This window comes from Mustela lutreola, chromosome 15 (genome assembly GCF_030435805.1).
Source record: "Mustela lutreola isolate mMusLut2 chromosome 15, mMusLut2.pri, whole genome shotgun sequence".
NCBI classification, from domain to species: Eukaryota; Metazoa; Chordata; class Mammalia; order Carnivora; family Mustelidae; genus Mustela; species Mustela lutreola.
In genome coordinates this window covers 989,454-1,014,655 of record NC_081304.1, presented here as the reverse complement: position 1 = coordinate 1,014,655, position 25,202 = coordinate 989,454, and the positions used below count along the sequence as shown (strand labels likewise).

Here is a 25,202-nt window from a genome sequence, read left to right as displayed (position 1 = left end):
ACCACGAGGCGCCCGTTGGGGTGTTGGCGCCGGACCACGCAGGCGAGGAGCTCTCCGCAGCTCGGCGAACGCGCCCCGGCGCGGGCCCGATTCGGGGGCGGGGCCCGGACCTCGGGGGCGGGGCCCGGACCTCGGGGGCGGGGCCCGGACCTCGGGGGCGGGGCCCGGACCTCGGGGGCGGGGCCCGGACGCCGCGGCGGGCCCGGAAGCGCGCGCGAGCTCCGCCCCCTCAGGCCCCGCCCCGCCACCGCGTGGCCGTGCGTCCCGGCTGTTAGCGAGAAAGTGGTTTGACGCCGGCCTGGCGGCGGCGGGTCACGTGAGCGGAAGATGGCGGCCCCGGCAGGCGGAGGGGGCTCCGCGGTGTCGGTCCTGGCCCCGAACGGGCGGCGCCACACGGTGAAGGTGACGCCGAGCACCGTGCTGTTGCAGGTCCGGCGGCGGCGGGCGGTGGCTGCGGCCGGGAGAGCGGCGGGCGGGCGGGCGGCGCCGGGCCCGCGCCTGCGGTTGGGGTCGGGAGGGGGGCGCGGGGCGGGGCTTGAGGGGGCGGGGATCGAGGCGGCCAATGAGCGGCCTCCTGGCGCGACGGGCCCGCCCCCTTCCGCGTCGGGCTCGGGGTTCAGGGGCTCTGCGGGTCGCTGCGGGGCTGGGGTCGGGCCGGCGGGAGTCCGGGCGCGGCACCTCCTTCCGCCCCGCGGAGTCCGCGGCGGAGCCCCGAGCCGTGTCCCCGGCCCGGTGTCCCCGGGCGTGCGGCCGTGGCGCTTGGAAACTGACCTGCTGAGTCACTCGTGCGCTTGGTGCGGGGCAAGCGCCGCCGCAGGAAGCGGCCCGGGCCCCGCTGGGCAGGCCGGGCGGGGAGCAGCCCCCGGCGTGGGGGGCCGGCGGCCTGAGCCGCGTGCTCGCGGGGCCCGGGGGCGGGGGCCGTGTGTGCCGGCGGCCCGTGGGGAGGACGGTGACGCGCAGCCGGCGGAGGGGCTCCCCGCGTAGCGAGAGGCGTGTGGTGGGGGCTGCCCCGCAGGCCCGGTGCCGGGGGGCAGGCCCGGTGCCGGCCCGCGGTGAACAGGGGTTGCAGGGGAGGGGTGTGGGCCTGTCCAGTGGACAGCCCGTTAGTTCACGGAGAGGGACTGTGTGCTGCCAGCCCAGCGGCCGGCCGGACACGGTGGCTCACGGGCCTGTGGTCTGACTCCTAGGTTCTGGAGGACACATGCCGGCGACAGGACTTCAACCCCAGCGAATACGATCTGAAGTGAGTTTGCTGGGGTCCAAGTCCGTCCACCCCTGCCCAGCGCCCCGCCTGGGGTCTTAAGCCGACGCGTTCATTTTCTCACAGACGCCCAAAGTCAAGGCATGGGCAGGGCCACGCTGCTGGCAAGACTGGGAGAGGAGCCTCCGTCACCTCTCCCACCTGCTGGTGGCTGCCCTCAGCCTCTGCCTCTTCCTCACGTGGCCTTCTCCCTCTCTGCTGCGTGTCTTCCCTTCCTCTGTCGCCTATAAGGACACTTGTCATTGGATTTAGGGCCCCCCCAGTCCAGGATGACCTCCTCTCCAGATCCTTAACTCAGTTATAGCTGCCACGCCCTTATTTTCAAGTGAGGTCCCATTCCCGGTTCTGGGGTTAGGATATGGATGTGTCTTTTCTAGGGGTCTCCGCAGAGGGCTTTTGTGCATTTGGTTGTATAAGTTCCTGGTGGGGCTCTGAGAGCAAGAGGACGTGGTCTTGCAGAAACAGGAAAACCCCTGCAAGCTGGGGGCGGGTCGGGTGGCCTCGCGGCCCCGGAGCTACACACATGGGTCTCCGTGTGCGGGCGTTTTTCTAGAGAGGGGGCTTCCACCGTATTCCCAAGTGGTCTGAAACTACAGAAGAGCCAGAAGCCTGCTTTGGTCAGGTGTGGGTTTCAGTTCCACCCGAGAACTTTTCGCCTTAGTCGCATGTCGTGATGGTGTGGCTGTCTTCACGTCAGGGACGAGAGTGGCCCTTCGTGCGGGCGCTTGCTTTCCTGGGCCTCGCCCATGCTAGCACTGAGAATCCCGGGGCTGTGCTCCGTACTGGCAGTCCCCTGCCATGCTGTCACCGAGGCTTGTGCTCTTTCTGTACCCCCGCCCATCCCCCCACCTGCCAGAGGCAGGTGAGAGCCTCGGAGCAGAGCCAGGTGCACGCCTTTAGTCACCCCTGGGTGTGTTTTTATTTTTTGAGCCTGGACTTGGGCATGTTGCTGCTTTACGCCTGGTGGGGGTGGACAGCCCCTTGGTCTGCCCCAGACGGTGACCCGTTTCTGGTTTCTCTCTCTTGCTCTTTTCCTTGTGCATTCAAAGCTGAGTCAGTCGGCACTCTTTTTCCATTCGCAGACCTGCTGCAGACGGGGGCCCGCTGTGTCCCGGCTGGCTTGCAGGCTGTACTGCGGTTCCTGCAGCCGGGGGGCACTTCCGGGGGGCCCCTGCTCTTAGTGGGGCTGTGCCAGCACCATGTGAACGCTGGGCTGTGTCAGGCAGCCCGCGAGCTATGGCCTGTTTTGCAGGTTTCAAAGGAATGTGCTTGACCTCTCTCTCCAGTGGAGATTTGCCAACCTACCCAACAATGCCAAGCTGGAGATGGTGCCCGTCTCCCGGAGCCGCGAGGGCCCCGAGAACACGGTAGGCGGCTTTCAGGGGGCAGGTGCTGCCTCTGGCTCTTTCCTTCAGGCTGTTTGGGCTGCGGGAAGCCGCCGTCACAGGAGTGTTAGGGTAAATGGAGGGCGGTGTGCCAGTGAGGCACGTGTCCCCACGACCCACGCTGTCCGGGGTCAGCTGTGGATGGGAAGTGAGCCTTCTCAGTCTTCGTGCGGGTTTTGTCTCCTGGGTGAGCTAGCTGGCGCTGTGTCTTTCAGCAGCACTCGCCGGCCTGATGATTGTGCTCGGGGAATTGTCTGGAGCCTGCAGAGTCCCGTGGGATGTTGCGTGCAGCCTCGTTTGGGGAGGACGGTGGCCCAGAGGCCCAGGCTTCACCCTGGACCTCCCAGGCCTCGCCCGGACCGTGGCCTGAGTCTGACTGTGGCCTGTGGCTCTCCACCAGATCAGTGACTCTTAGGTTGTGGAGATGGAGGCAGACGACCCCATGGTTATCATGGGTGGAGACGGCCACAGTGGGGCCGGGGGTGGTGCTGGTGGGTGTTGGACACACACTCGCCCGCGGGCTCTGGGCACACGTGCCCTGGTGTGCCTGTCACGCAGCAGAGGGACGGGGGAGGTAGACCCACGTCCCCACTTACAGAGGTAGCCGTCATGACCGGAGCTGGTCCGCGGAGAGAATCGGGGTGGGGGGGGTGCACGCTCCTCATCTGTTGCTGCGCGAAGGGCCGGCCCTGAGTCTGTTTGCAGCAGTCGGGGCGGCTTCCCACATGCCCACGCGATCCCGGCAGCCCCGAGGGACAGGGCTCTCTTCCCTGTGCCCTGAGATGCGGACGCGGGTCCGGGGCAGGACCCACCACTTTCCTTCCTGACGGGTGTCCTGCACCCGCGCCCCTCAGGTTCGCATCGCTCTGCAGCTGGACGACGGCTCTCGGTTGCAAGACACTTTCTGCTCGGGCCAGACGCTCTGGGAGCTGCTCAGCCATTTTGCACAGACCAGGTGAGCGCTGGTGACCTGGTTCCGGACGCTGCCCCGCTGTGCTGCGGGTGCTGCCGGGCCAGGGGCCTGGTCCAGAGCCACAGCCCTGAGGTTTGCTGTGGCCTGAGGCCGTGCCTCTTGGGCTCTGTGGTCCTGGTGAGGGGACTGGTTTCAGATGAAGGGGCTGCCGGTCCGTTTGCTGCCCCAGCGGGTGCCGGCAGCCCGCAGCTCATCTTTCTTGCTGGGCCTCCCGTCATGACCATGTGCCGTCTGTGTCCTCCTGGAAGGGCAGAGCTGTGCTTCTGTCGTCACGGGGGGCTCAGTGAGCGGTGAGGGGAACGGGGCTCTGGGCTCCTCAGTGGACCAGGGGTTTGGGTATAAAACTTCCTTATCGTGGAACCATGTCCTGTTTAAAGAGAGAATCTTAGTGGCATTTGGCGTGTCAGTTTTCATCAGCGGTCAGCGGTGTAAATGCTGTATTTGAATGTGTCAGTGCTGGGGCTTTGCTTTTTGGTATTTCATTTTGGCTCAGAGATCTTCGTCCACTCACGGCAGTGGAAGGGCCGTGGGAGGGTGTGGTGCTCTGTGTGTGGCCCGGGGCCGGTCGCCGGCCGTCTGGGGGGCTCCCGCGGGGATGTGAGGATGGGGTGGGTGAATGTGTGTCCAGTCCTGAGAACGGGCCTGGCCCTGAGGCGTGTCTGTGGACAGGGGGCCTCCAGGTAGGGCTCTCCTGGGGACAGAGCCTCACCACAGGACAGCGCCTGCTGGTCTGACCGTGGCCCCTGGGGTCCCTGCGGCCGATTCCTGCCCCCCCTTCCCCCAACCTGAGCTGTCCCACTGGGGCTTCTCTTCCCATTTCTGATGTGCCGGTCCTTTTAGTGATGTAGCTGCCGACGCTGCTGGGCCTAGACCATGTGGCTACCTTCTGCTCCCCCGAGCCTGGGCCCGGCAGCCAGGGCCGCCTTCCCTCCGCCAGCCTCTGCGTGTTCCCCAGGCGCTCCCGCTTCGCTGATCGGTGGCCGTGATGGCCTCCCTGTGCTGCTGCTGCTGCCTGTTGTCTGACTTGGGCGGAATTCCTGTTGGCTGGGCGAGGCTGGGCTTCTGGTCCCCTTACTTCAGAAGAAGATGGGTCGTCCGGGGGAGGAGGTGCTGGTCAGAGCTCGACTCTGGGGCTACGGGTACCTGCCCTCAGTGGCTGTGTCTGTCTGTCCCTCTTTCGTCAGGACCACTCAGCACAGGCGGGCCTGCCTCACCGAGCTCACCGAGATGGGCTCCGGAGCGGATAGGCAGGTGCACAGAGCCACCCGAAGATGTCACAGAGAGGGGAGGGCGCCCTGGAAGGCGACAGGGCAGCGTTTCCTGGGTGGTTGGGCGGGGAGGGTTCGGGAGCAGCAGCACCAGGATCTGCGAAGGAGCTTTCTGGGCCAAGGGGACTGCAGGCGTAAGGGCCCCGCGGCCAAAACAGAGAAGAGTTGGTGGAACGGAGCGCGTCATTCATCCTCTGCCTAAAAGGCGACTAGACCGACACTGAAGGACTTCACGAAGCTATGACTCAGAGCCCAGGCAGTGGCCGTGCCACATCGAGGGTGTGGTGGGCGATGGCTAGGCAGGAGGCAGGAGGCGAAGGTGGGTGGCCGAGGAGGCAGAGCAGGCAGGGGCCTTAGCTGCCCTCCTGCGTTGTGCTGCTGGTCCTGGAGGCAGTGCTCAGGGCCCTCTGCACTGAAGGTGCTGTTTCAAGAACGGGCGATGACGTGAGCGTGTCCCCTCCCCCAGCGGCTCCCACAGGCAAGCGAGCAGGACAGCGGGCACTCAGACCCGTGAGCTTCGGCACACACTCCCGGGCCTGTGGCTGCTCGACCCTCTGCTGTGCCTGTCCGCCCCCCCGCCCCCCCACTGTGGAGCTGCGGGAGCTGAGGCAGAAGGGCCCGTTCTCCATGCTCAGACACGGGGCAGGCCTGCAGGAGGGCTGCGGCGCCGAGAAGCTGGCTGATCAGTGCCTTCCAGGCCTGAAGGAAAGCGTGTGTTCTAGAACTAGCTGTCCGTCGAGGTACTGTGAGCGTGAGCATGGACAAAGCCGTTTCCGGGCCTGAAAGGTCACCCGTTCGCCCCTTGTGCGCGGTTTGAGGACGCCGCTGAGACCGCACCACTCAACGGCAGGCGGGGTCCACCAGGAGGAGAACAAAACGAGCCGTACTGGAAACGGAAATATTTCTGTTTAAGATTTTACTTATTTATTTGAGCGAGAGAGAGCATGATGGGGAAGGTCAGAGGGAGAAGGAGCTTCCCCGCTGAGCAGGGAGCCTGGTGCGGGACCCGATCTCGGGACTCCAGGATCATGACCTGAGCTGAAGGCAGACGCTCAACCCACTGAGCCCCCCAGGCGCCCCTGGAAACCGAAATCCTAAAGGAATCAGTGTCCCCTGTGGCAACGCGCAGGACTTGGTGCCTGGCCAGCTGGGGACAGAAACAGAGGAGGAAACGGTAGACCGGTCTCGGGAGGGGGAGCTGCTGCTGAGGTTTAGGGAGCTGAGTGGGGTGGGGCCGGCTCTGGGGAGGTGGGGACTCACCCCGGGAGGAGCTGGGCGGTTGGAGTTGGCAGCGGGGCATCCACAAACCTGCGCCGCGTGGCTGTCCTTCATGGCGTCCAGAGCAGCCTGTGTCCTCTGCATCGCGCTCCCAGCGCCTGTCCACGGCGGCGATGTGCGCCCGCCGTGTGCCACCAGCCCCGCGGAGAGCAGGAGTAGACCGTCCAGCTGCCTGACCGGGCCCCCAGGTCCCCGCTGACCAGCTTCTAGGGGCAGAAGGCGAGGCCGGCAGAGGCCCCGCGCTGAGCCTGGTCTCTGAGGTTCTGTGCACCTCTCGGGAGCTGGCGTTCACTAACCACAGAGCGGGGTTCACGTGAGGGGGACAGGTGGCAGCGTCATCCCCGCGTCCCGGCCTCGTGCCCAATTAGCTGTTGATGCACACTGGAGCCACGCGGGGGCGGCCCGCCAGGCAGGGACACTGGACGTGGACCCGTGCGTGGCCCCCCGACAGACCCTCGTAGGGGTCAACACACGTGGACTCCGGTGGAGGCTGGCGACTCTGGGAATTCCAGGTCTGCGAGAGGGGGATGAGCAAGGGGGTTGGGTCCCCTCGTCGGGGCTCTCGGGCAGAGGTCCGTGTCCCAGGGCAGTGGTGTGCCCTGCTTGCCAGGACGCTGGCGGAGGGAGCACGGCTTCTGGGGGCCACTGCTGGCCAGGGGGGCAGCTCTTCTGCACGGTGGCCCTGCCCTGCCCACCAGCATCTGGATCAGCTAACTGGCCACTGGACATGCCACCTGTGCCACACGTGTGGGCCACGGAGGTGATTTTGCGTTTTCGGGCAGCCACATCAAAAGAACAGTGAGAACAGGTGCAGTTAATCTTAGGACTTTGAAAGACTTGACCCTGTGTGTCCGGATCGTTGGGCTTTGAACATGTGATCCACAGGAGAATAAGGTATTTTTCATTCTCTGCCGGATGGAGGGCTTTGAAATCTGGCGTGTCTCACTCTTGGACTGGTCTCCCCATGGGCTGTAGCCGTAGACGTGCTCCGCGCCCACATGGGACTGGGGGCCGCCGCACACGGTGCCGCCTCCGAACGGACTGGCCAGTCCTCCTGACTTCTCAGCTCTCTGAGGAAGGGAGAGCCCCAGGAAGAGGAGCTCCAGGCCTGCGACTCCCGGGCTGCTGCCCGGTGCCCGGAGTCCCTCTGCTCCCCGCCGGGCTTTGTGGCTGAGCCTGTGCTCTCAGTGCCGGCTGTCGCACTGGTAGCAAACGGCTTTGAATGTCCCTGGGAAGGGCAGGCTGTGTGCGTGGTTCCCTCAGTGTTGTGTGACCCTGGGGCACAGTGGACTGCAGGGGGGCTGCTGTGAGCTTGGGGACCAGCCCGGGGTCACACTGGGGAGGGGTCAGAGTTCTTGGGCACCGCCCCCATCCTTCTTTGGGAAGGAAAGGAAATTTCCCTCTTGAAACCACCCCTGCCCCATCCACCCTGGAGGAGGGACCCCGTGGCTCCTTCCGGCCCTGACCTCATCTTTGTGTTGGGGTACGCATTGCCTGGCCCCTTGGGACGTGGCCCGAGTTGGGCCTTCTAGTGGCCGCTGTGTCTGAAACCCGGCCCTGTTGTTTGGGTTGGGTTTTGTCCCTTTTGTGCTGACGTGGGGAACGCGGTGGCACTGGGTTTGTGTTGGCAACACCCATGTTTGTACCTGCCTGGCTTGGTCAGGCCCAAGGAGGTGAGGGAAGTAGTGTCTCCGGATACCTGGCTTGCGCCCCAGCACAGTGCCCTGCTGGGAGCCGGCTCTGGGTGGACGGGCGTCTCCTGCCCGTGGTGTCAGCCCCTTTGTGGTGAGCGAAGAACGTCCATGAAGCCAATGGCAACAGCATGTCTGCCCTGCCCAGCCGTGCCCGCTGGGCTCTGGCCCAACCAGAGGAGCGGGTTTGCTGGCCTTGGATGGAGCTGGCGCCATCCTGCGGGTCTGGGGCAGCATCTGACGAGGGGCGGCAGGCGCCCACGGAGGTCCCCCGCACCAGGCCCAGCCTCGGGTTGCCTGCGGCTCTGCCTGGGCCTGGGGCACGGGAGCAAGTTGGGCACCGGGTTCACCTTCAGGAGGCCCCTGGCCCAGCCCCCTCCGGAGAGTCTCGGGGCTTTGCTGGGGTCTCTGTTGCAGGGAGCGCTGGGCCAAAGCTCTGGACCATCCCTGTCTGCTGTATTGGAGGGAGAGCTCTGCTCATTGGCCGGGAAGGTCTGGAAGCCATTGCGGCTGCCCCTCCCCTGGCTTGTTTACAGCCCTGCCCTCAGATCCCCACGCAAGGAACCCGATCCCTCTGGGGGAGCCGCACATCAAAGACGGGCTGGCTTTGATGTCCAGGGGCCTCGAGGGCACAGAGGCAGGCAGGCCTTCCCTGGGCTCCACCCCCCCACCCCCCCCTCCGTTTGTGATTTGTGGGGACATCAGGTGCCGGAGCTGGACTTGGAGAAAGTGTGCCCGGCCAGAGGTTCTGTGAGTGCAGAGAGGGCTCCCTCGGGTGGGCTGGGTGTTGGCATGGCCGGCGTGTGTCCGCCCAGCTCCCTGCGTCCAGCTCCCTGAGCCCAGCTCCCTGCGTCCAGCTCCCTGAGTCCAGCTCCCTGCGTCCAGCTCCCTGAGCCCAGCTCCCTGCATCCAGCTCCCTGAGCCCAGCTCCCTGAGCCCAGCTCCCTGCGTCCAGCTCCCTGAGCCCAGCTCCCTGCGTCCAGCTCCCTGCGTCCAGCTCCCTGCGTCCAGCTCCCTGAGCCCAGCTCCCTGCGTCCAGCTCCCTGCGTCCAGCTCCCTGCGCCCAGCTCCCTGCGTCCAGCTCCCTGAGCCCAGCTCCCTGAGCCCAGCTCCCTGCGTCCAGCTCCCTGAGCCCAGCTCCCTGCGTCCAGCTCCCTGAGCCCAGCTCCCTGAGTCCAGCTCCCTGCGTCCAGCTCCTTGCGTCCAGCTCCCTGAGCCCAGCTCCCTGCGTCCAGCTCCCTGAGCCCAGCTCCCTGTGTCCAGCTCCCTGCGTCCAGCTCCCTGCGTCCAGCTCCCTGAGCCCAGCTCCCTGCGTCCAGCTCCCTGCGTCCAGCTCCCTGAGCCCAGCTCCCTGAGCCCAGCTCCCTGCGTCCAGCTCCCTGCGTCCAGCTCCCTGAGCCCAGCTCCCTGCGTCCAGCTCCCTGAGCCCAGCTCCCTGCATCCAGATGGCTCCAGAACCCCCTTCTTTCCTGTCTGCCCAGTACCTTGCTGGCTGGGCACATCTCCGTCGGCTGAGGTCCCTTCACTTTTCCTCTGTCCCCTTTTGGGGTCCTCTGTTTTCCTGAGGCCTGGGGTCTTGGTGGGCACCCCTGGCCGCGTTGTGCCTGCAAGGTCGCCCTTCCCGTGGCCAGGCCCCCTGCTTTGCTCTGGTACATGCCGGCAGCCTTGTCTGGGGGCAGCTGCATTGTAGGCAGGGGTGTGAGCAGAGCATGGGGTGAGCTCCATGGGGAGCTGTTAGCCGAGGGGCCCCCACCTTCCCTGGGGGGTTGGTGGGAGGCAGCAGGGCTGGCTGGGCGGGGGTGGGAGCAGGGCCGCCCCTCCCTCGCGGGTCCCAGTAGCTGGCTCTGGGCAGCCCTCAAACACCCTGGAAGCAAACAGGAAAAAGAGAAGAAGCACCACGTAGAGTCGGGCCAGGGATTGGATTCCAGGTCTCGGGGCCAGGGTATGTGCAGAGTGTCCGTGGGCAGCTGGGGGTCCTGTTGCTTCTGGTCTATAGCTCAGCTGCTGGTCTTCTGGTCCAGGCATGTCTGCGTGTTGAGCTCCGGGCCCTGCTGGGGCCTCGCTGCGTGGCCTGCTGTCACTCCCCAGCCTCCCACTCCGGTGGGCCCTGCTTGGAGGAGGGGGACCAGATGGGGCACCCCACGTGTGGTCTTGAACTGGCGTTTACGGGGCCTGAGTTGGAGCAACATGATAGGAAACCCAGACGGGAACGTCCTCTTGCTCTGGCACCAGCAGTTGAAGGGCCAAAGCCAGGCCTCGGGCGGCCTGCACCCGGGAACGTCACGGTCAGCGTGGGGCCACACCACAGGAGTTGGGGTCCAGTGTTGCACAGGCGTGTCTGGGAGCAGGTGTGTGCGTGTGTGTGCGTGCACACATGTGTGTACACCTGCACGCCTGTCTGTCCAGCTGCCCCTCTGGGGGGCTCTTCCCTTTTGTCTGGGGGTCCCGCTTACGAGGGGAGGAGGCCCGCTGCCGTCTGGGTGGAGCGCGTGGAGCGCTCGTGGCATTTCTGGTCCATCTACCCCCGCGTTGCCCTGGTGCCCAGCCTGTGCGTGATGGTGGCTGGGGCGTGTGCACGGCCACACTGACACCCGTGCCCGCCCCAGTCTCTGCTTTGACGGCTTCTCGGTGACACAGGTTTTGGCAGCTGTAGGGAGCCCTCTGCCTTATGCTGCTCAGACCCCTGGGCGTGAGGGTCTGACGCTGGGGGGCATCACTGCCCTCCTGCATCACGGCTCCTCCTGCCCTGGGTACAGGCTGCGGGCCGACATGCCCACATGCGGCTCGAAGACCAGTGCTCTCTGCCCCTGGCCGGGACCTGGGGTCACGTGCTTGTGGCCTCGGGGACCTGGACACTCTCCCTGGAGTCCACTTGATGGGTGCCTGCCCCGAGCTGCTCCCGGCCCTTCAGGGGTCAGCAGCGCTCTTGGGGCATGGCTTCCGATAGAAGCCCGAGCTCCAGGCTTCTTTCTCATAGTTGACCCCCCGCGGTGGACCATGAGCCCCACCCCCACTTCCACACGGTGGACCGTGAGCCCAGATGTGTCTGGCAGGTGGCTGGTCTCTTCTGAGCCGGGAGCTGGGAAACACCCCCAGGGCCTTCGGGCAGGAGGCTCCCCACCAGCGGCTAGCTATCTCCTCCTGGTGGCCTTGAGGGGGCCAGAGTGGACCTAGCCGCAGTGTCCTGCTGGGCTGCCCGGGGGTGCTCCGGGGTGGGGGCTCCCACGGCTGGCCTGTGAGCTTTCCTCTGCTCCCCCCGCAGGGAGTGCCTGGAGCCGCCGAGCGAGGCCAGCCCGGTCTGTGTGTACATGAGGGATGAGGTAGGTGTGCAGCCCGGCCTGCCTGCCCGGCCTGGCCCCAGGGCCCACCCCCAAGTCACCACACGGCCCGGCCCTGCTTTCCAATCTGGAAAATTCACTCTCTCAGACCCGCCTTCAAAGCAGCGGCCGGGGAGACAGGCTCTGAAAGCGTGATGTGTTTCATGGAAAAAAGCAGAGTGCCGGCTCCGTTGGCGCTGACCGCGGGCCGCCCGGGCCGCTCCCCAAACCTCCCCGACGCCCTGTTTGTTTTCCCAGCGTCTCTCAGAGCCTGAGAGTCACAAAAGTGGTTTCATTTTAATAAATATTTGCTCTGCTCCTTGTTTTGATCTTTTTCAAAACTGAGTGCAGCACGGTGCGAGTGTAGCCTGTCCCCGCCCGCCTGTGATGGGGGACCCTCCTGGCTCTGGGTCCCCTGGCTCACAGGGGCTTTTTGTTTTGACCCTGGCAAACACCCTTCCCTGGCCCTGGGTGGCCGCTGTCCCCGAGGGGCCCTGGTGTGGATGGGACCTGCTCCCCTGCCCATCCCCACTCAAGGTTCCCCAGCACGGGCTACAAGGGGCAGGGGTACCAGGGCTGTCTGGGGGGGTCCAAGGGGGACACATCTTCCCCCAGAGGAGACAGGCGCTGGACCTCGGGCACCTCGGCCTGGATGGAGGCCCTCATGGTTGGATCAGCCCGCAGAGGTGGCCAGCAGTCCACATGTGGCTGACTCGGGCCTGAGCCGTGCCTGCCCGGGCCACGGCTGGGGTGAGGTGGGGGAGGCAGCTGCTGACCAGCCAGCAAACCCTCGGGGGCTGGTCAGGCTGCAGGAAGCAGGACCTAAGCCTGCTGGGAGCTGGTGTCCCCCAGGGGCTGGCTGGGGGCCCCTGTGGGGTCAGTGGCGACCGAGTAGGCGGAGGGAACCAGCGGGAGGTGCCTTTGGCCTGGGCGGCCAGGTGGGGGAATGCTGTCCGTGAGGCTCAGCCGTGTGTCCTGTTCCCCCCTCACAGGTGGCCGGCAGAGCCTCCTTGCAGGCCACGACGCTCAAGTCCCTTGGCCTCACAGGGGGCAGCGCCATCATCAGGTGGGGGCCTCAGAGCCCGTCGAGTGGCAAACAGGGAAGAGGGGCAGAGAAAATGGGCACCTCCCCGCCGACTGTGGCCCTGGCCCCTTGACCTGGGACCCTGGCCCGATGGCTGCCCATTCCCCGGGGGCCTGTGCGGCAGCAGCTGGCTTGGGGGGCGGGGGCTGGCAGCACCTTCGGGGGGCCAGAGGATCACATGCGGGGCCAGGAGACCCAGGCAGGGGTGCGCTCCGTGTGGCGGTTCACTTGCTCTCTGGGTCTGCACCCTCAGGTTTGCCATGAGGCGATGCAGCTCTGCTGGCCTTTCACGGAGCAAAGCCCCAGGAAGCCCTACCGCCTCGCTGTCGGCTGGCCAGGCTGCCGGCAGCCCTCTGCCCCCGCTGGATTCAGCGGGGCTCAGCCGGGGGGACGTGAGCCATCAGGACGAAGCTGACATCCCAGGGGCCGGCCGTGTGGACGCTCCAGCCAAGCAGATCTCCAAGGAACCCGCTCCCGCCCCCTTTGTTCCTTTCTCAGGCGGGGGGCAGCGACTGGGGGGCCCCTCCGGCTCGGCTCGCCCTCTGATGTCGCCTTCAACCAAACTGCCCAAGTCCTTCTCCAGCCCCGGAGGCCCCTCCAAGCCGAAGAAGTCGAGGCCTGGCCAGGAGCCCCGGCCAGAGGCAGAGCCGGTAAGGAGGCTGGGTGCTGGGCTCCTTCCGACCGCTAGCCTGCGGGTGCGGCAGGGCGATGGGCACGTGTCTTCTCTGGGAACTGATTGTTCAGCCCGGATCTTGTAGAGGCCGCATTGTAGGTGGGCCTGTGATGGGGGTGTCCCCGCAAGCGTGGTCACGCCGGGGGGGCGGCCTAGGGCATCAGCGCGGGCTCTGAACACTCCTGTCCCAGGCGGTGTCCCGGAGCCGCCGTGGGCCCCCCATGTGCCCGGGCCGGCCTGTTGACTGGCTTCGGACTTGCAAGCGGTGCCGGCATCGCTTGTCGCATGCTGTCTGTGTTCGTGAGCCTGCGTCCCTGCGTCCGGTGGGCTGTGTCCTGCTGGGAGCCAGTGGCGTGCCGGGCAGGCCTCCTTGCCTGCAGTTTACGCAGCTGCTGAGGTTTTGGGTAGACTGCCCCCTGTGCGCCGTTCCTGCCTCCCAAGGAGCCATCCCGTTTGGGTGCCGTCTCTCCGGGAGCAGCTTCTCTGGGGGTCAGAGCTGATGTTTCAGCTGAGCTCCGTTCATGAGTGCAGCAGCCTGTTCTCAGTGCGGAGACACACCCGCTGGCGTCCTGTCTCTCCTGGGGTCCTTCTGGCTTCCAGGTTGCACATCTGGGGAGGCTGGAGGGTCTGGGGCCCAGGGACCTTAGGGGGTGCTGGGTAGGGAAGGCCTGGCCGTGGGACAGAGCCCACGTCCTTTCAGAGGGCCTTTTCCTGCTCCCTCGCCAGACCCCCTTGGTGGGCTGAGTGGATGGGCTGGGGGAGCGAGCCAGTCCCGAGTGTCGTGATGGTCCGTCCTGGGGAGACAGTGGTGGGGCTGTGAGGGACTCATCCACAGTCCCTGCTCTCATGCCCTTTGTGACCTGGCCCGGAATCAGTGGCTGAAAGACCTGTGTGGTTGGGGTCTGACTCCGTCCGGGCTAGCTCTTCCTGGGGACCCCTTTGTTTGGGGGCTGGACCTTGGGGTCAGGGCTGGCCGGCCCTTCTTCCACCCTGAAGACACAGGGCATGTGGCTGGTGGTCGCTGGCCCGGCCGGGCCACGGCTCTGCGGATCCCTTGGGAAGCTGCAGAGGGTCCTGTGGACATCCGGGGGGCTCTGGGCTGCGCTCTCCCGTAGGTGGTTGCTTTCTGGGCCTGGGATCCCTGGGCATCCCTGGGCTCTGAACCCGCAGCCCCCGGTGGGAGAGGTCCCAGGGAGGGGCTGCCTGGCCACCAGCAGCATGTGCCTTTGATCTGGACATCCCAGCAGCTGGTGGGTTGTGGAGCACCCCCCGCCCGCCTGCCTCGTGCCTCCTGTCACTAACAGCCCCACACCCGGAGGGCTGGCCAGCCACATGGTGTCTGCTTTGTGTCCCTTTGCAGCCCCCCCCCGGGGGAGAAGAAGGGAACAAAACGGAACTTTTGGGGGAACTTCAAAGGTACACTTTGGTAATCAAAAGGAGTTTCCGAGTTTCCCATTAATGTTTTGCCTGTGTGTGGTTTTGGATTTAAATAAAGAGTCAAAAGAGACAGGATAAAATATAGGCAGGTCCTCGGCTGAGAACTGGGATGGTTTACAGACCCAGGCGGCTCTTGCCTTTGATGTCAAAGCGTTAATTATTAGAAGGTAGTTTTACTGGCCGTCAGGGGTGCGGGGAGAGGCGGGGGCTGCCCGGCGGCCCCTGGCCTGTCCTTTGAAGTCCTTCTGCCTCCCGGGAGGCCGCCCCGCAGCCCTGTGCGAGGCTGGGCCCCCTCCCCAGCCCCCCAGCCGGTATGGGGGTCTCTGATCAAAGGCCCTGATGCCCCGGGCAGGGCAGGCGTCTGACGGCAGTCTCCCCAGCCTGCCCCTCACCCTGCCGGGCTTGGTCTGCCCCTCAGAGATGGGCCTGGGACTTTCTCGGAGCCCTGCCTGCAGGCAGGTGTCAGCCTGGTCTCTGGCCACTCCTGCGCCCGGGCTTTTGGGCAGGTTTAGAGCACGTGAGGGAGGGAGGAGCCCGGCCGGCCCCGGGGGCCAGTGACCGTGATCCGTGCCCCTGCTGCCCGCTTCCTCTCGCCCTGAGGCCCCTCTGGCGCCCTCCTGTGAGCATACCCTGCCGTCCCCTGTGTGTGGGTCTGGGGCAGGGTTTAGCGTGTCCTTGTCCTATGCGCTGTTTCTAGCCGTCCCCAGGGACCCAGGTAGTCTGGATGCTGCGGAGGCCGAGGGCAGATGGGTCATGGCCCGAAAGGTGCCCTCCAGCCGTCTCTGCCACGGCCGGATTTTGGGGAGAGGTGCCCTGGACGCCTGGGCAGGGCTGGGCGGGGCCCGAGGGCTCTGTCTTTGGGCCCCCACCCTGATGGGACCTGTGGGCCGCCCAGCCCTGCTCCGCCACGTGGGTGTTCTCCCGTCTGTGGCTGGCTGACGTCGCGCCGCGGGTCTTCACCCGGAGACCCACGCCACAGCTGCGTTCACTCGTGACTCCCAAGGCTCCCCTGCAGGCGCGGTGGTCTGGTCACGCACGGGCGTGTGGGGGCCTCGGCGGGTGCGCGGCTGCCCCGTCCTCCTGTTTGCTCTGCCCAGCGTTCCCGGTAGTCGCCGGTGCGGCCTGGCCTCGCCCTCTGGCTCAGCCCCGCGGAGGACGCAGGGCGCCGGCTCGGTGAGTAACTCCGGAGGTTTGGCCTGCGGCCCTCGCGTCCGGATTCATTTAGGCTCCAAGCCTCAAGGGGAAACGCTTCACATTCCCTTTGACCAGAGACCATTGTCAGAGGACGGCCCGGGCTGGGCTGGGGGAGGCCAGCAGGAGCCCTCGCGGGAACGTTGGAAAGTCGGAGGTTGAGGTCACCCCCAAGTCCCTTTTACATTTTTTTCTCTGTGTGTCATCACGTCCCGGAAAATTACTGTCAAGAAAATGAGTCTCAGCAGCCGCCAGGCCGCTTCCGGCAGAAGGGGCCTGGGGTGCCCGGGGCCGCTCGGCGCTGCCGAGGGTGTCAGCCCGGCGCCCAGCCTGCCCGGCCCTGCCGGCTCTCCACCCCGGGCCGGGCCTTACCTTTGCCCGCGCCGCGGGGCCAAGGGTAGGCAAAGCCCCATGGCCGCCCCCTGCGGTTTCCCTCTGGCGTCGCCTCCTGGCGAAGCAGGGCACATTCCGCAGGCCGGCCAGGCCGGCGGTTGGTCACTGTGTCCCCATCTCTGAATGGGCTGTGTGTCTGTCCAGTGTCTGTCCAGTGTTGGGCCATTGTCCCCCGCAAAGCGTGCTCCTGCCCCTCTCATGTGCCTCCTGGGCTCTGGCCAGTGTCGCTCCCTTTGTAGGCAGCATTAAGGTCGTTGATGTCCTGCTCAGCCTCTGTCCCTCCATCCTGCGCTCCACCATGACTTTCCCTCACGGCGGCCACCACATGCGCTCTCTTTCCCCAAGGGTGTCTCCTAGAGCTTTGTTCTCCATACACAAACCTCTCCCCGAACCTGCCCAAGACAGGGGCCTTGGGGAGTGACTGCTCGGACTGGGCATGGCGGGAGCAGGAACCGCGGAGGAGGGTGGTTTTCTGGCAGAGCCTCGGGCGGGAGCAGGACCAGGGCTCAGCCTAGCTGCTGCCGGGCCCCAGCCTTCCTGGCTCCCCCTGTTGCCAGCCCAGCCCCTCTTCTCCACCGGGGAAATGCTCTCCAGGGGATGGCCAGGCAGAGGTGTCTGAAGCTGCCTGGCCTCTCTCTCCATCACTGAGCAGTTGGATGGTCCTTCCTAGCAGCCCAGCTGTGGGCTTCGGTCTGTTCCCCCCGTGGGACAGGGCCTGCCTGGGGCCAGGATGTCGGGAGGTCTGGCCCTGGGCTCTGCTGGTGGCTCTTTCCCAGCCCTCTGGTTCCTGCGTGGGGCCCGGCTCCCAGCTTCTGTGTGACAGACAGGTTTCTGGAGCAGAGTGAGCAGCAGGACGAGAGAAGGAACCAAAAGTAGATCTAAAACCCAGAAGAATTTTGTCCATTTTGTTTTGTGACGAAGAGTCCATGGCTCCTGAGCAGCACGGAGCCAGTTGCTGGTGGCTCTTCCCCTTCTGGAAGTAGCCTGGGGAGCGGGCCATGGGCCTTGGGGTCACCAGCCCTGCCGGTAGCCCGCGGTCCTGGCCACCCGAGGTCAGGCCCTGGAGTGCCCAGGAGGACCACGAGAACCAGTGGGCCGGGCTCCCTGGGACTGGCTTCACCGGCCAGGTCCGAGCACACAGACTCCCTTCCGGGCCACGGATCGCACGCCACCAGACGGCTGGGTTCTCAGGGCGACTCGTGCGCCTGCGGTGGGTCCTCCCAGTGGGAGACTGTGACAGGGTGGCCCTCGAGCCGGGCGTTAGCCTGCAGGCTTCGTGCTTGAGTGAACGCGCGGCTCCGGCTCCCAGCCTGGGCGCATCCGCGTCCTGCCCTCGCTCCCCCCAGCAGCCCGCCCCAGGCGCCCAGGCCAGCTCTTGGCCCTTCTGGAATGCAGGCGCCGTGGCTGTGGGGGGCAGCCTGGCGCCTGGCATCTTGTTACAAAAGGCTCTGGTGTAGACTGCCCGCGGCAGCGCAGGATCCTTGTGGCTGCGCGCGGGCAGCCCCCGGGGGCCTCAGCCAGCCACCTACGGGCCCTGAGGCCGGAGCTGCGGCCAGCCCTTTGCAGCTGCTCTGCCCCATGCCTCCGGGTCAGAGGGCTTCCTGGTGAGAACCTACCTCCCTTCACAGGGGGAGGGCTGGGACTGCCGGGCACTGGCCGGACCGCAGGGACCTCAGGCCTGCTGGGGTAGACGGTCAAGGCCTCGGGTGTGGCTGGGGGATAGCACTGGAGACCCCGGCAGGTGTGTCAGTCCCGAGGGTGGTGAGCCCGGGCTACAGGGCAGCCCGTCGGCTGTGGGCATGGTTAGAGGGAGGGTCGGCTGGGGACTGGGGCTCCCAGAGCCTGCCGTGCAACACAGCCAGAGCAGAGGGCAGAAGGTGGCCTCCTGGGCTGGAACTTCGCGCCCTGGTCAGGCCCGGCCCTGTGGCCTCTAGAGGTGTCCTGCCCTGTGGTCATGGGACTCATGGTGGCGGTTACCCCCCGGCGGCCCCTTGGGCCAAGTAAGTCCTGCCTCACGATTTCTCTCATCCCTCATCGTTACTGCTAGTTAGGAGTGATGTGTCCCTTTCTGTGTCCTCAGGGTGGTCAGAGGGTGGGCTGGGGGCAGCTCAGCTGTGGGGCAGGTTTCTGCCAAAGCTCTAATCTGGGGACTATTGCTTCCCCTGCCCTACTGGGGAGCCCCAGTGTGGCCTCCAGCAGTGTGCTGCTCCCTGAGTTTGTCTCTATTTGGGGGACCCTGGTAACAGGAAGCTCCCTTGGCCTCTTAGTGGAGACAGGGAGTGAGCACAAGAGCTGCTGGGGGAGGCTGGTCCCTCAGTCCACTCCCGGAGCCCCCTAGTAGCAGGGGGACCTGGCCGGCTGGGCCTGGCTGTGCCAAGTCCAGGGGCCCACGCCCTGCCGGCAGGTGAGGGTCTCTGTGTCCGTGGGGCTGAGCAGGAGGCCGGGAAGGAGGGTGTGCAGTCCTGGCCCTCTGGCCCTGGCCTCGGACTGACCGGGGTGGCCAGTGAGGTATGGGCTTGGCTCAGGGGTCTGTGTGGCTGCTCCAGCCGTGAGGCCCAGGGGCCCTGTGTCAGCTGAGCCCTCTGCCCGCCAGCCCGTGGACCGGGACCCCATGGTGTGCCACCCCGACCTGGAGGAGCTGCTGCAGGCCTGGCCTGCAGAGCTGCCAGATGAGTTCTTCGAAGTGACTGTGGACGACGTGAGGAGACGCTTGGCCCAGCTCAGGAGCGAGCGGTGGGTGTGCCATCGGCATCTCTGTCGATGCCTTGCTCCCACGTCCTCAGTAGCACGTCTGAGGGTCAGGGGTTCTAGACAGGCCGTGCGGCCCCGTCTCATCCGTCCGTATGTGGCTGGGCGGCCCACAGAGCCCGGGTGGGTGTGTGGGGCCTCTGCTCGGGTTGGCCCTGGAGACCCCAGACCTTCACGCTCCCGCCCCCTCCCCCTGCAGGAAGCGTCTGGAAGAAGCACCCTTGGTGACCAAGGCTTTCAGGGAGGCCCAGAGGAGGGAGAAGCTGGAGCGCTACCCTAAGGCATGGAGAAGGGGGAGCGTCTGGGCGTGTGTCCTGCGGGAATGTGGGCCCCGTCCCCGCGCCCTCGGCTGGGGTCCCCCACACTTCCCATGAGGCCTGCACGACCGTGCGTTATGACCACTGCCTCGTCGTACGACGGAAACAGGCGTTGATGTGTCTTTACAAACACGCACGGTGGTGCTCGACCAGCCCCTCGTGTCGGCAGGCAGGGGCGGGCAGGCCAGGAGCAGGCCCGCGGTGGCCTGGGCCAAGTGGCCGGCCCTCCTGCCTGCCCCAGCCCCGGCGTCTTCTGGCTGGGTTTGGGGGACCTGGCCGTCGTGGGCCTGAGGGGGCCATGGACTGGGCTTCGGCTGTACCTGCTGACGTGTGGCATCCTTGCGGCCCAGGTGGTCCTGAGGGTCCTGTTTCCTGACCGCTACATCCTGCAAGGCTTCTTCCGCCCCAGCGAGACAGGTGAGCGGCTCCAGCGGCCTTCTCTTCCCGACCACGGGGCTGCGGGTGCCGGGCCGTCGGGGGTCATGGGTGTTTCTGGCTTCGCTGCTGTCTGTGGGACGGGCCGTGAGCTTGCAGAGCGTGTCGGGGGGTGGGCACGGCTGGGGTGCCCCCTGCGTCAGCCTGTTTAGGGTGAGGGTGAGACGTGAGTACCCAGAGGATGGGTGGGTCCGGCACCCCCAGCAGCAGGAGCCCCCAGCTTGGGGCTGCTGCCCGGAGGGCACACAGCAAGGCCTGAATGAGGGGTTCGGTGAAGTCTGCCCCAGACTGCAAGGGCCCCCCCAGGGCAGAGTTCAGGATTGGATCGTGGGCAGGGGAGGAGACCCCAGTGGGGCCGGGGCCTGGCCAGGCTGGGCGTCTCGGAGGACTACGGAAGGGGTGAGCTTGGGGTTCCAGCCCCGGAGCCTCAGTCTGGCTTGAGGGTGGGAGCCGGGTCATGGCACACCTGAGGCGGAGACGGCGAGCTGCTGGGCCTCCCACGCCCGTAGGGTCGTGGGGGTCTGTGTGGCGTGGGGCCTGGCTGGTCCCGTCCTGGGAGGGGGCCGGCCCTGGGGTGGGCTTGAGGTGGCCCGTGTCTTCCTGTGGAGCTGTCGGCTTACCCTGCGCTCTCTCCTCCAGTGGGAGATCTACGGGCCTTTGTGAGGAGCCACCTGGGGGACCCCGAGCTGCCCTTCTACCTGTGTGAGTTCCCCGGTCCTCCTGCATGCAGCCGGGAGGGTCTGGGTGCCAGTGACCCCTGGCCCCTCCCAGCTGGGGCTCAAAGCAGCTCGTTCCCTAGAAGCAACGCGGCGGGAGTGGGCTGGTCCCAGCCGTGGGAGCCGCAGCGGCATCTGAGGACAGGTCCCGGGGGCTTGGCCTTTGCCTCACCTCCGAATCCCTGCACTCTTTGCCTCCAACCCCGCCCCCTTCTCCCGGGCTTCTGGAAGCTTCTCCCTCCAAGGGCATCCGGGGAGGGAGGGGTCAGGCCGCCCGTCTGTGCGGGGAACTGTGTGGGGCCGGGGTTCCTTGGTCCCAGACCACCGAGCCCCCTGCCAGGGATTTTGCTGCAGCGGAGAGGTGGGCAGAGGGCTGTGAGGTGAGGGGCCCCTTGGAAATAACCCAGCTGAGGCCGTGGGCTCTGGGCCTCCCTCTCCCCTCAGCCGTGTCCCTGGGGAGTGTGGGCAGGGGGCGGGGGCAGGGCTTCGTGGCCCAGACAGCTCTCTCTCTGCAGTCATCACTCCTCCAAAGACCGTCCTGGATGACCCCACGCTGACCCTCTTCCAGGTACCGGCCCTGGGTGGGCTGCGGGGGCTGGGGGTGCAGGTGCCGCTGGCCTGGCTCTGGAGGGCGAGCCTCGGCCCCGGAGGATAATCACGCCTCATAGCCGGGTGATGGGGCAGGGGGGTGGGTGGGGTGTGCGGGGGCACAGAGCACTTCTGACGCCGGGGCGGGCACTTTCCAGCCTCCTTGCTTCCTGCCCTGGCGGGGAGGGGCCTGCCCAGCCGGCTGCCAGCCTTCCTGAGCTGGGGTCTCCCTGGCCTGGAGTCTGGGCGACGGGGCCCCTCCAAGGGCTGGATCGGACGCCTCCCCTGCAGGTGGCTGGCCGCCTGCAGGACCTTGGGGTGGCGGTTGTCAGGCCGGTTTGGCCCCAGGCTGCAGGGACTGCTGCCCCGCCTGCTTCCCTGCCTCACCTCTCCCCTGCGCCCCAGGCCTCTGCGGGGAATACGCGCTGCGCCCTCCCCACCAAAGTCTGCTTCTGCCCAACCCTCCCTGTGGCCCCCAGAGCCCCTGAAGGTGAGATGAGGTGCTTCTGTGTGCTCCCCTGGGGGCTGCCTTCTAGAATCAGGCAGAATGTCCTGTCCCTTTGCTCCTGGGAGGGTCGCCTGGGGCCTCCCCAGCCCTCCGGCCTAATGGTTTCCCTTCAAAGTCTTCTCAGATATTTTAATTAGTACCAGAGGCAGGGCCTTGTTAAGTGGCTGGCAGGCCCTGCTGAGGTCTGAGCTGGGGCAGGGGGGTCTGCCTCTTGCCTGGGGCTGCCACCTTTGTGGGGGACTTGGGGCAAGACCCGGCAGAGGCTGGAAGCTCACCAAGGGAGGGCGTCCAGGGGGCGGGAGCAGGGCGCTGCCCCCCACTCCCCCAGTTCCCCTTTCTCAGCCCCCAGGAGCCCCCAAGGCGCGGGGCCTCTTCCTCCGCCCCGCCCCGCCCCGCCGCCTGCCTCCCTCCCTCGCTGGCCTGGCCGGCCTGTTGATAAACATTGCACTGAGGAGATGCTGTGGGACGGAGGGGGACTGGTGCCCAGTCCCGCCCTGATGAGGAGCCCTGGGGTGCTGCCTGTCCTCCTGCCCCGGCAGCCTGATTCCTGGTGACACTCTGCCCCCAGCGACCAGCAGCTGTCTCCTTTCATCTGTCAGCTCTGCCTGGAGCGGCCGGGGCCTCCGCGCGGGGTGGCGTCCCGCCTGCCTGCGATCAGAGAGCTGGCAGGGCTCGGGGAAGGAAGCCTTCCTCCCTTGTGTGGCTGAGCGGGCGTGGGCGCGGAAGCCGCCGCTTTCATGTCGCTGGCAGGGCTGTGCTCTGGCTGCTGGCTGCCCGGGAGGGAGGCTGCCGGGGGGCCGGTCCTGAGCTCGAGAGAGTGACAGCCTGGGGTAGGTGTGAGGCACGGGGGCCCAGCTGCCCCTTTTGGCCACTGGGCCGGGAGAGGGAGTTCTGGGGAAGGTGGGGCTGCAGACGGGTGTGGGAGGAGGTGGGGGTGCCGCTGGCAGGCACGGGAGCCCCCGGGACCCGTCCGGTCTGCCTCCAGTGCTGGTGTTGTCCTGAGCCCCTCAGACCCCCTGCCCTCACCTCGTGTGGGGTCCAGGGTCAGCCATAGCAGGTCCTGAAGACGGCCGTGACCTGTGCAGACCACCTCGGCCTGAACGGGAGGGTAGGGCCTCCCTCCTGACGGTCATGGTGGTCTCCCATGCTGTGTGATCACCCCTCGTTGGGCGGGAATCCCAAAGGTGTCAGCAAGCGAGTGGGGTCGTTCTGGTGGGAGGCTGCGGTCAGGAGAAGGTACCCCAGGGGTCCTGGAGGACTCCTGGCTGGTGAGGGGGGTCCTTTGAGGCTTGAAGCCCTACAGCCGCAGGCTCCGCTGCCAGATGCAACGTTCTCGTACTCACTGAGAATGGCCGCGGTACCCGGAGGGTCAGCTGAGGGCTGGGCACTCGGTCCCCATGCTCCCCTCCTGCTCCCTGGCTTCTGGTGCCTCCAGGGCCCTGGTGGCAGCAGTGCCTCTGAACAAGGCTTTGATCCGGTGTCAGAACGGGCTGTGGGGTTTCCTGGCCCGGCTCACCCTCGGCTTCGGTCCCGTGTTAAGTGGGACTTAACACGGCTTGGCCTTGGCTAGGCTTGGCCTTGAAGCTTCTCTAAGAGAGCAGAGGGGAAGGACTCACCCGGTGGCTGCCCCTTCCACTGAGGGGGAGGACAAGGGTCCTCTGGCCAGCGTTAGAGTTTGCAGCCCCAGCCCCCTCAGGTACAGACACGAGTGGTGGCCTCTGGGGCCCCCTGCCTGCAGCCTTGAGTTTAGCCCCTGCTGGGTCCTGGGCACATCATCCTTGACCTGCCCTGAGCAGGAACTGGGCACCACTACCTCCAGGGAAGGAGACTCAGGAGAGGCAGTGCCCAGGCCCCCGATGGCACAGGCTGCGGGCTCCCCTGCAGCAGCCGCGCGTTCCCTGTGGATGGGGCTGCTCGCTGCCTGGCCCCAGCTCTTCCTACCGGGTCGCAGCCCGGAGTGCGGTCAGGGAACTCCTCTGTGGGCTTCTGGGGCCTTGGGTAGCGAACTCTGAGAGCTAGCTGACCAGGGCACCACCTGCCTGCCCAGGACTCTAAAGCCCCTACTCCCCAGGCCTGGGACAGCCAAGGGTCCCTGCCGTCTGCAGGTCTGGGCACTTGCCCTGAGCCTGAGGCAGCCCGTCTGGCCGCAGCCGCAGCCCCCTGTGCTCTGTTTTTGGATCCACACCCCCACCCACATCGCTCCGCCCCCTCCATCTCCTCTGCAGTGTGTGGGTGGGGGCTTCCAGGCCCTGGTCCCCCAGGAACCAGGCAGGCAGGAGAGGAGCTCGTCGGAAGGCAGCGCACACCTGTTCCAAAAGCTTTCTGTTGGTGGTGCTCGGGGCCAGTCCCCGGAGGGACCCCTGTGGTCTCCCGGCTGGCCTGGCTGCCACGGGGGCAGGCAGCTCTAGCTGGGGGCACCTGGCTGGGGCTGTGACCCTCCGTGGAGCGCCGGGCCCGGTGAATGCCCCAAGCTTCACACATGGCCCTAGAGGCCACCACAAGAGTGGTGCAGCCCACCCTGTCCATCCCCTGTGGCTTTTTTGCTTCCCTGCAGCCCCACCCGGTGCCCTGAGCTGCCTCCCGTTCTCCCCACAGGCAGATCTCTTCCCTGCGGCCCTCGTGCACTTCGGAGCGGAGGAACCAACCGGTGGGTGGGGGTCCTTCTCTTTGCCCACCGTGGCTGGCCAGCCCTGGGCCCAGTGTCCTGGCTCATCATATGCCCCAGAGTAGGGGATTTCCTTCCAGTCTGGGAGGGAGACCTGTGCCTGATCCCCTATTCCCAGGACAGACACCTGCCTGGGCCCCATCCCCTCCCCTCCCAGAGCAGCGGTGGGGAGGGCGTCTCTGTGACCGGAGGGTGGGCTCCGTGTCCTGCAGGCCTCTTCCTGGAGCCTCGGCTGTTGGAACACACAGTCTCCCCATCTGCAGCCGACATGCTGGTGGCCAGGTGAGCGCCCGCAGCGGGGAGCGGAGAGGCCCTGCCCTGGCACGCCAGCCATCCTGTACCCCGGCCTTTTGCCCGCAGGTGCATGTCCAGGGCTGCTGGAACGCCATCCCCGATGCCAGCCCCTGACCCTGCGCCCCTCGAGTCAGAGCCAGCGGCCGAGGCAGGGGCAGTGGGCCTCTCTGAACCCAGCCCCGGAGCGGTCCAGCCAGTCAGGAGGGATCTGGGGAAGGTCCCCAAGTGGCTGAAGCTGCCAGGTAGCGTAGCAGGGGCACTGCGGGGAGGGAGGGGCAATCTCCTGGGGACCCGCCGGTCATCCTGGTTCTCGAATTGCAGCCAGCAAGAGGTGAGCGCCACCAGCCTGGACGTGCCCTGTGTGCCAGCCGCGGGACCCCTCCCCACCCTGAGCGGAAATAAAGGCGTGAGCTGCTCTCGAGACCCTCTTGTGGTCCTTTTTCCAGGAAAGGTCCCCACTGTCCCCTGGGCCCACTGGTCCTGCCTCTGGTCTGGGTGGTGTTGTGTGCTGAGTTCTCGTGCTTGGGAACAGAGGCACCGGCGTCCCCACTGAGCCACTAACTTTACCTAATTGACACCGGGAGTTACCAAGTGCCAGAAAGGCCCAGGCCGGGCTGCGTGCAGGCAGGGCCGCCCTAGCTCAGGGCACTGGGACCAGAGGGACTGGGGGCACTTGGGGAGGGCAGGCTGGTGACCCCTGCGCCCCCGAGCCGAGGCACTTCTCAGTGGCTGTGGGGTGTGTGTTCCTGCCAGCTTTCCCTTCAGGTCTGATCTCCTCCACACGCTCCCAGCACTTTGAAGCCCTGAGACTCCCTGAGCTGGGGGGGACACGGACACAGCATGAGAAGGGGCGCAGGAAGGAGCCAGTATGCTAAGCCCGGGAGGGTAGGCTTGTCCTCCAGCCCATGCCCTGCTCAGGTGTGGGTCAGGCTGCCCCTGGGGGTGCTGCAGGGGCCCTCTGATCCCCGTGGTGGGCGGGG

The 25,202-nt window shown here is 66.5% G+C and overlaps 1 protein-coding gene across 4 annotated transcripts; it reads left to right on the top strand.

Moving 5' to 3' along the window:
- Positions 1–250: 250 nt before the first annotated feature.
- Positions 251–24,643, top strand: ASPSCR1 (ASPSCR1 tether for SLC2A4, UBX domain containing). 4 transcript variants are annotated; one of them, XM_059149851.1, is made up of 16 exons: positions 251–429; positions 1,188–1,243; positions 2,514–2,628; positions 3,501–3,601; positions 11,119–11,176; positions 12,166–12,239; positions 12,511–12,907; positions 18,545–18,684; positions 18,899–18,980; positions 19,367–19,433; positions 20,091–20,153; positions 20,683–20,735; positions 23,859–23,910; positions 24,141–24,210; positions 24,289–24,464; positions 24,544–24,643. In XM_059149851.1, the coding sequence occupies exons 1-16, from the start codon at positions 328–330 to the stop codon at positions 24,555–24,557; spliced, it is 1,620 nt and encodes a 539-aa protein (XP_059005834.1). In that variant the 5' UTR covers positions 251–327; the 3' UTR covers positions 24,558–24,643. The 4 variants fall into 4 exon arrangements, with proteins under 4 accessions (XP_059005834.1, XP_059005837.1, XP_059005836.1 ...); XM_059149854.1 differs by lacking the exon at positions 251–429 and adding an exon at positions 593–794; XM_059149853.1 differs by lacking the exons at positions 251–429; positions 1,188–1,243; positions 2,514–2,628; positions 3,501–3,601 and adding an exon at positions 9,958–10,204.
- The last annotated feature ends 559 nt before the right edge of the window (positions 24,644–25,202 follow it).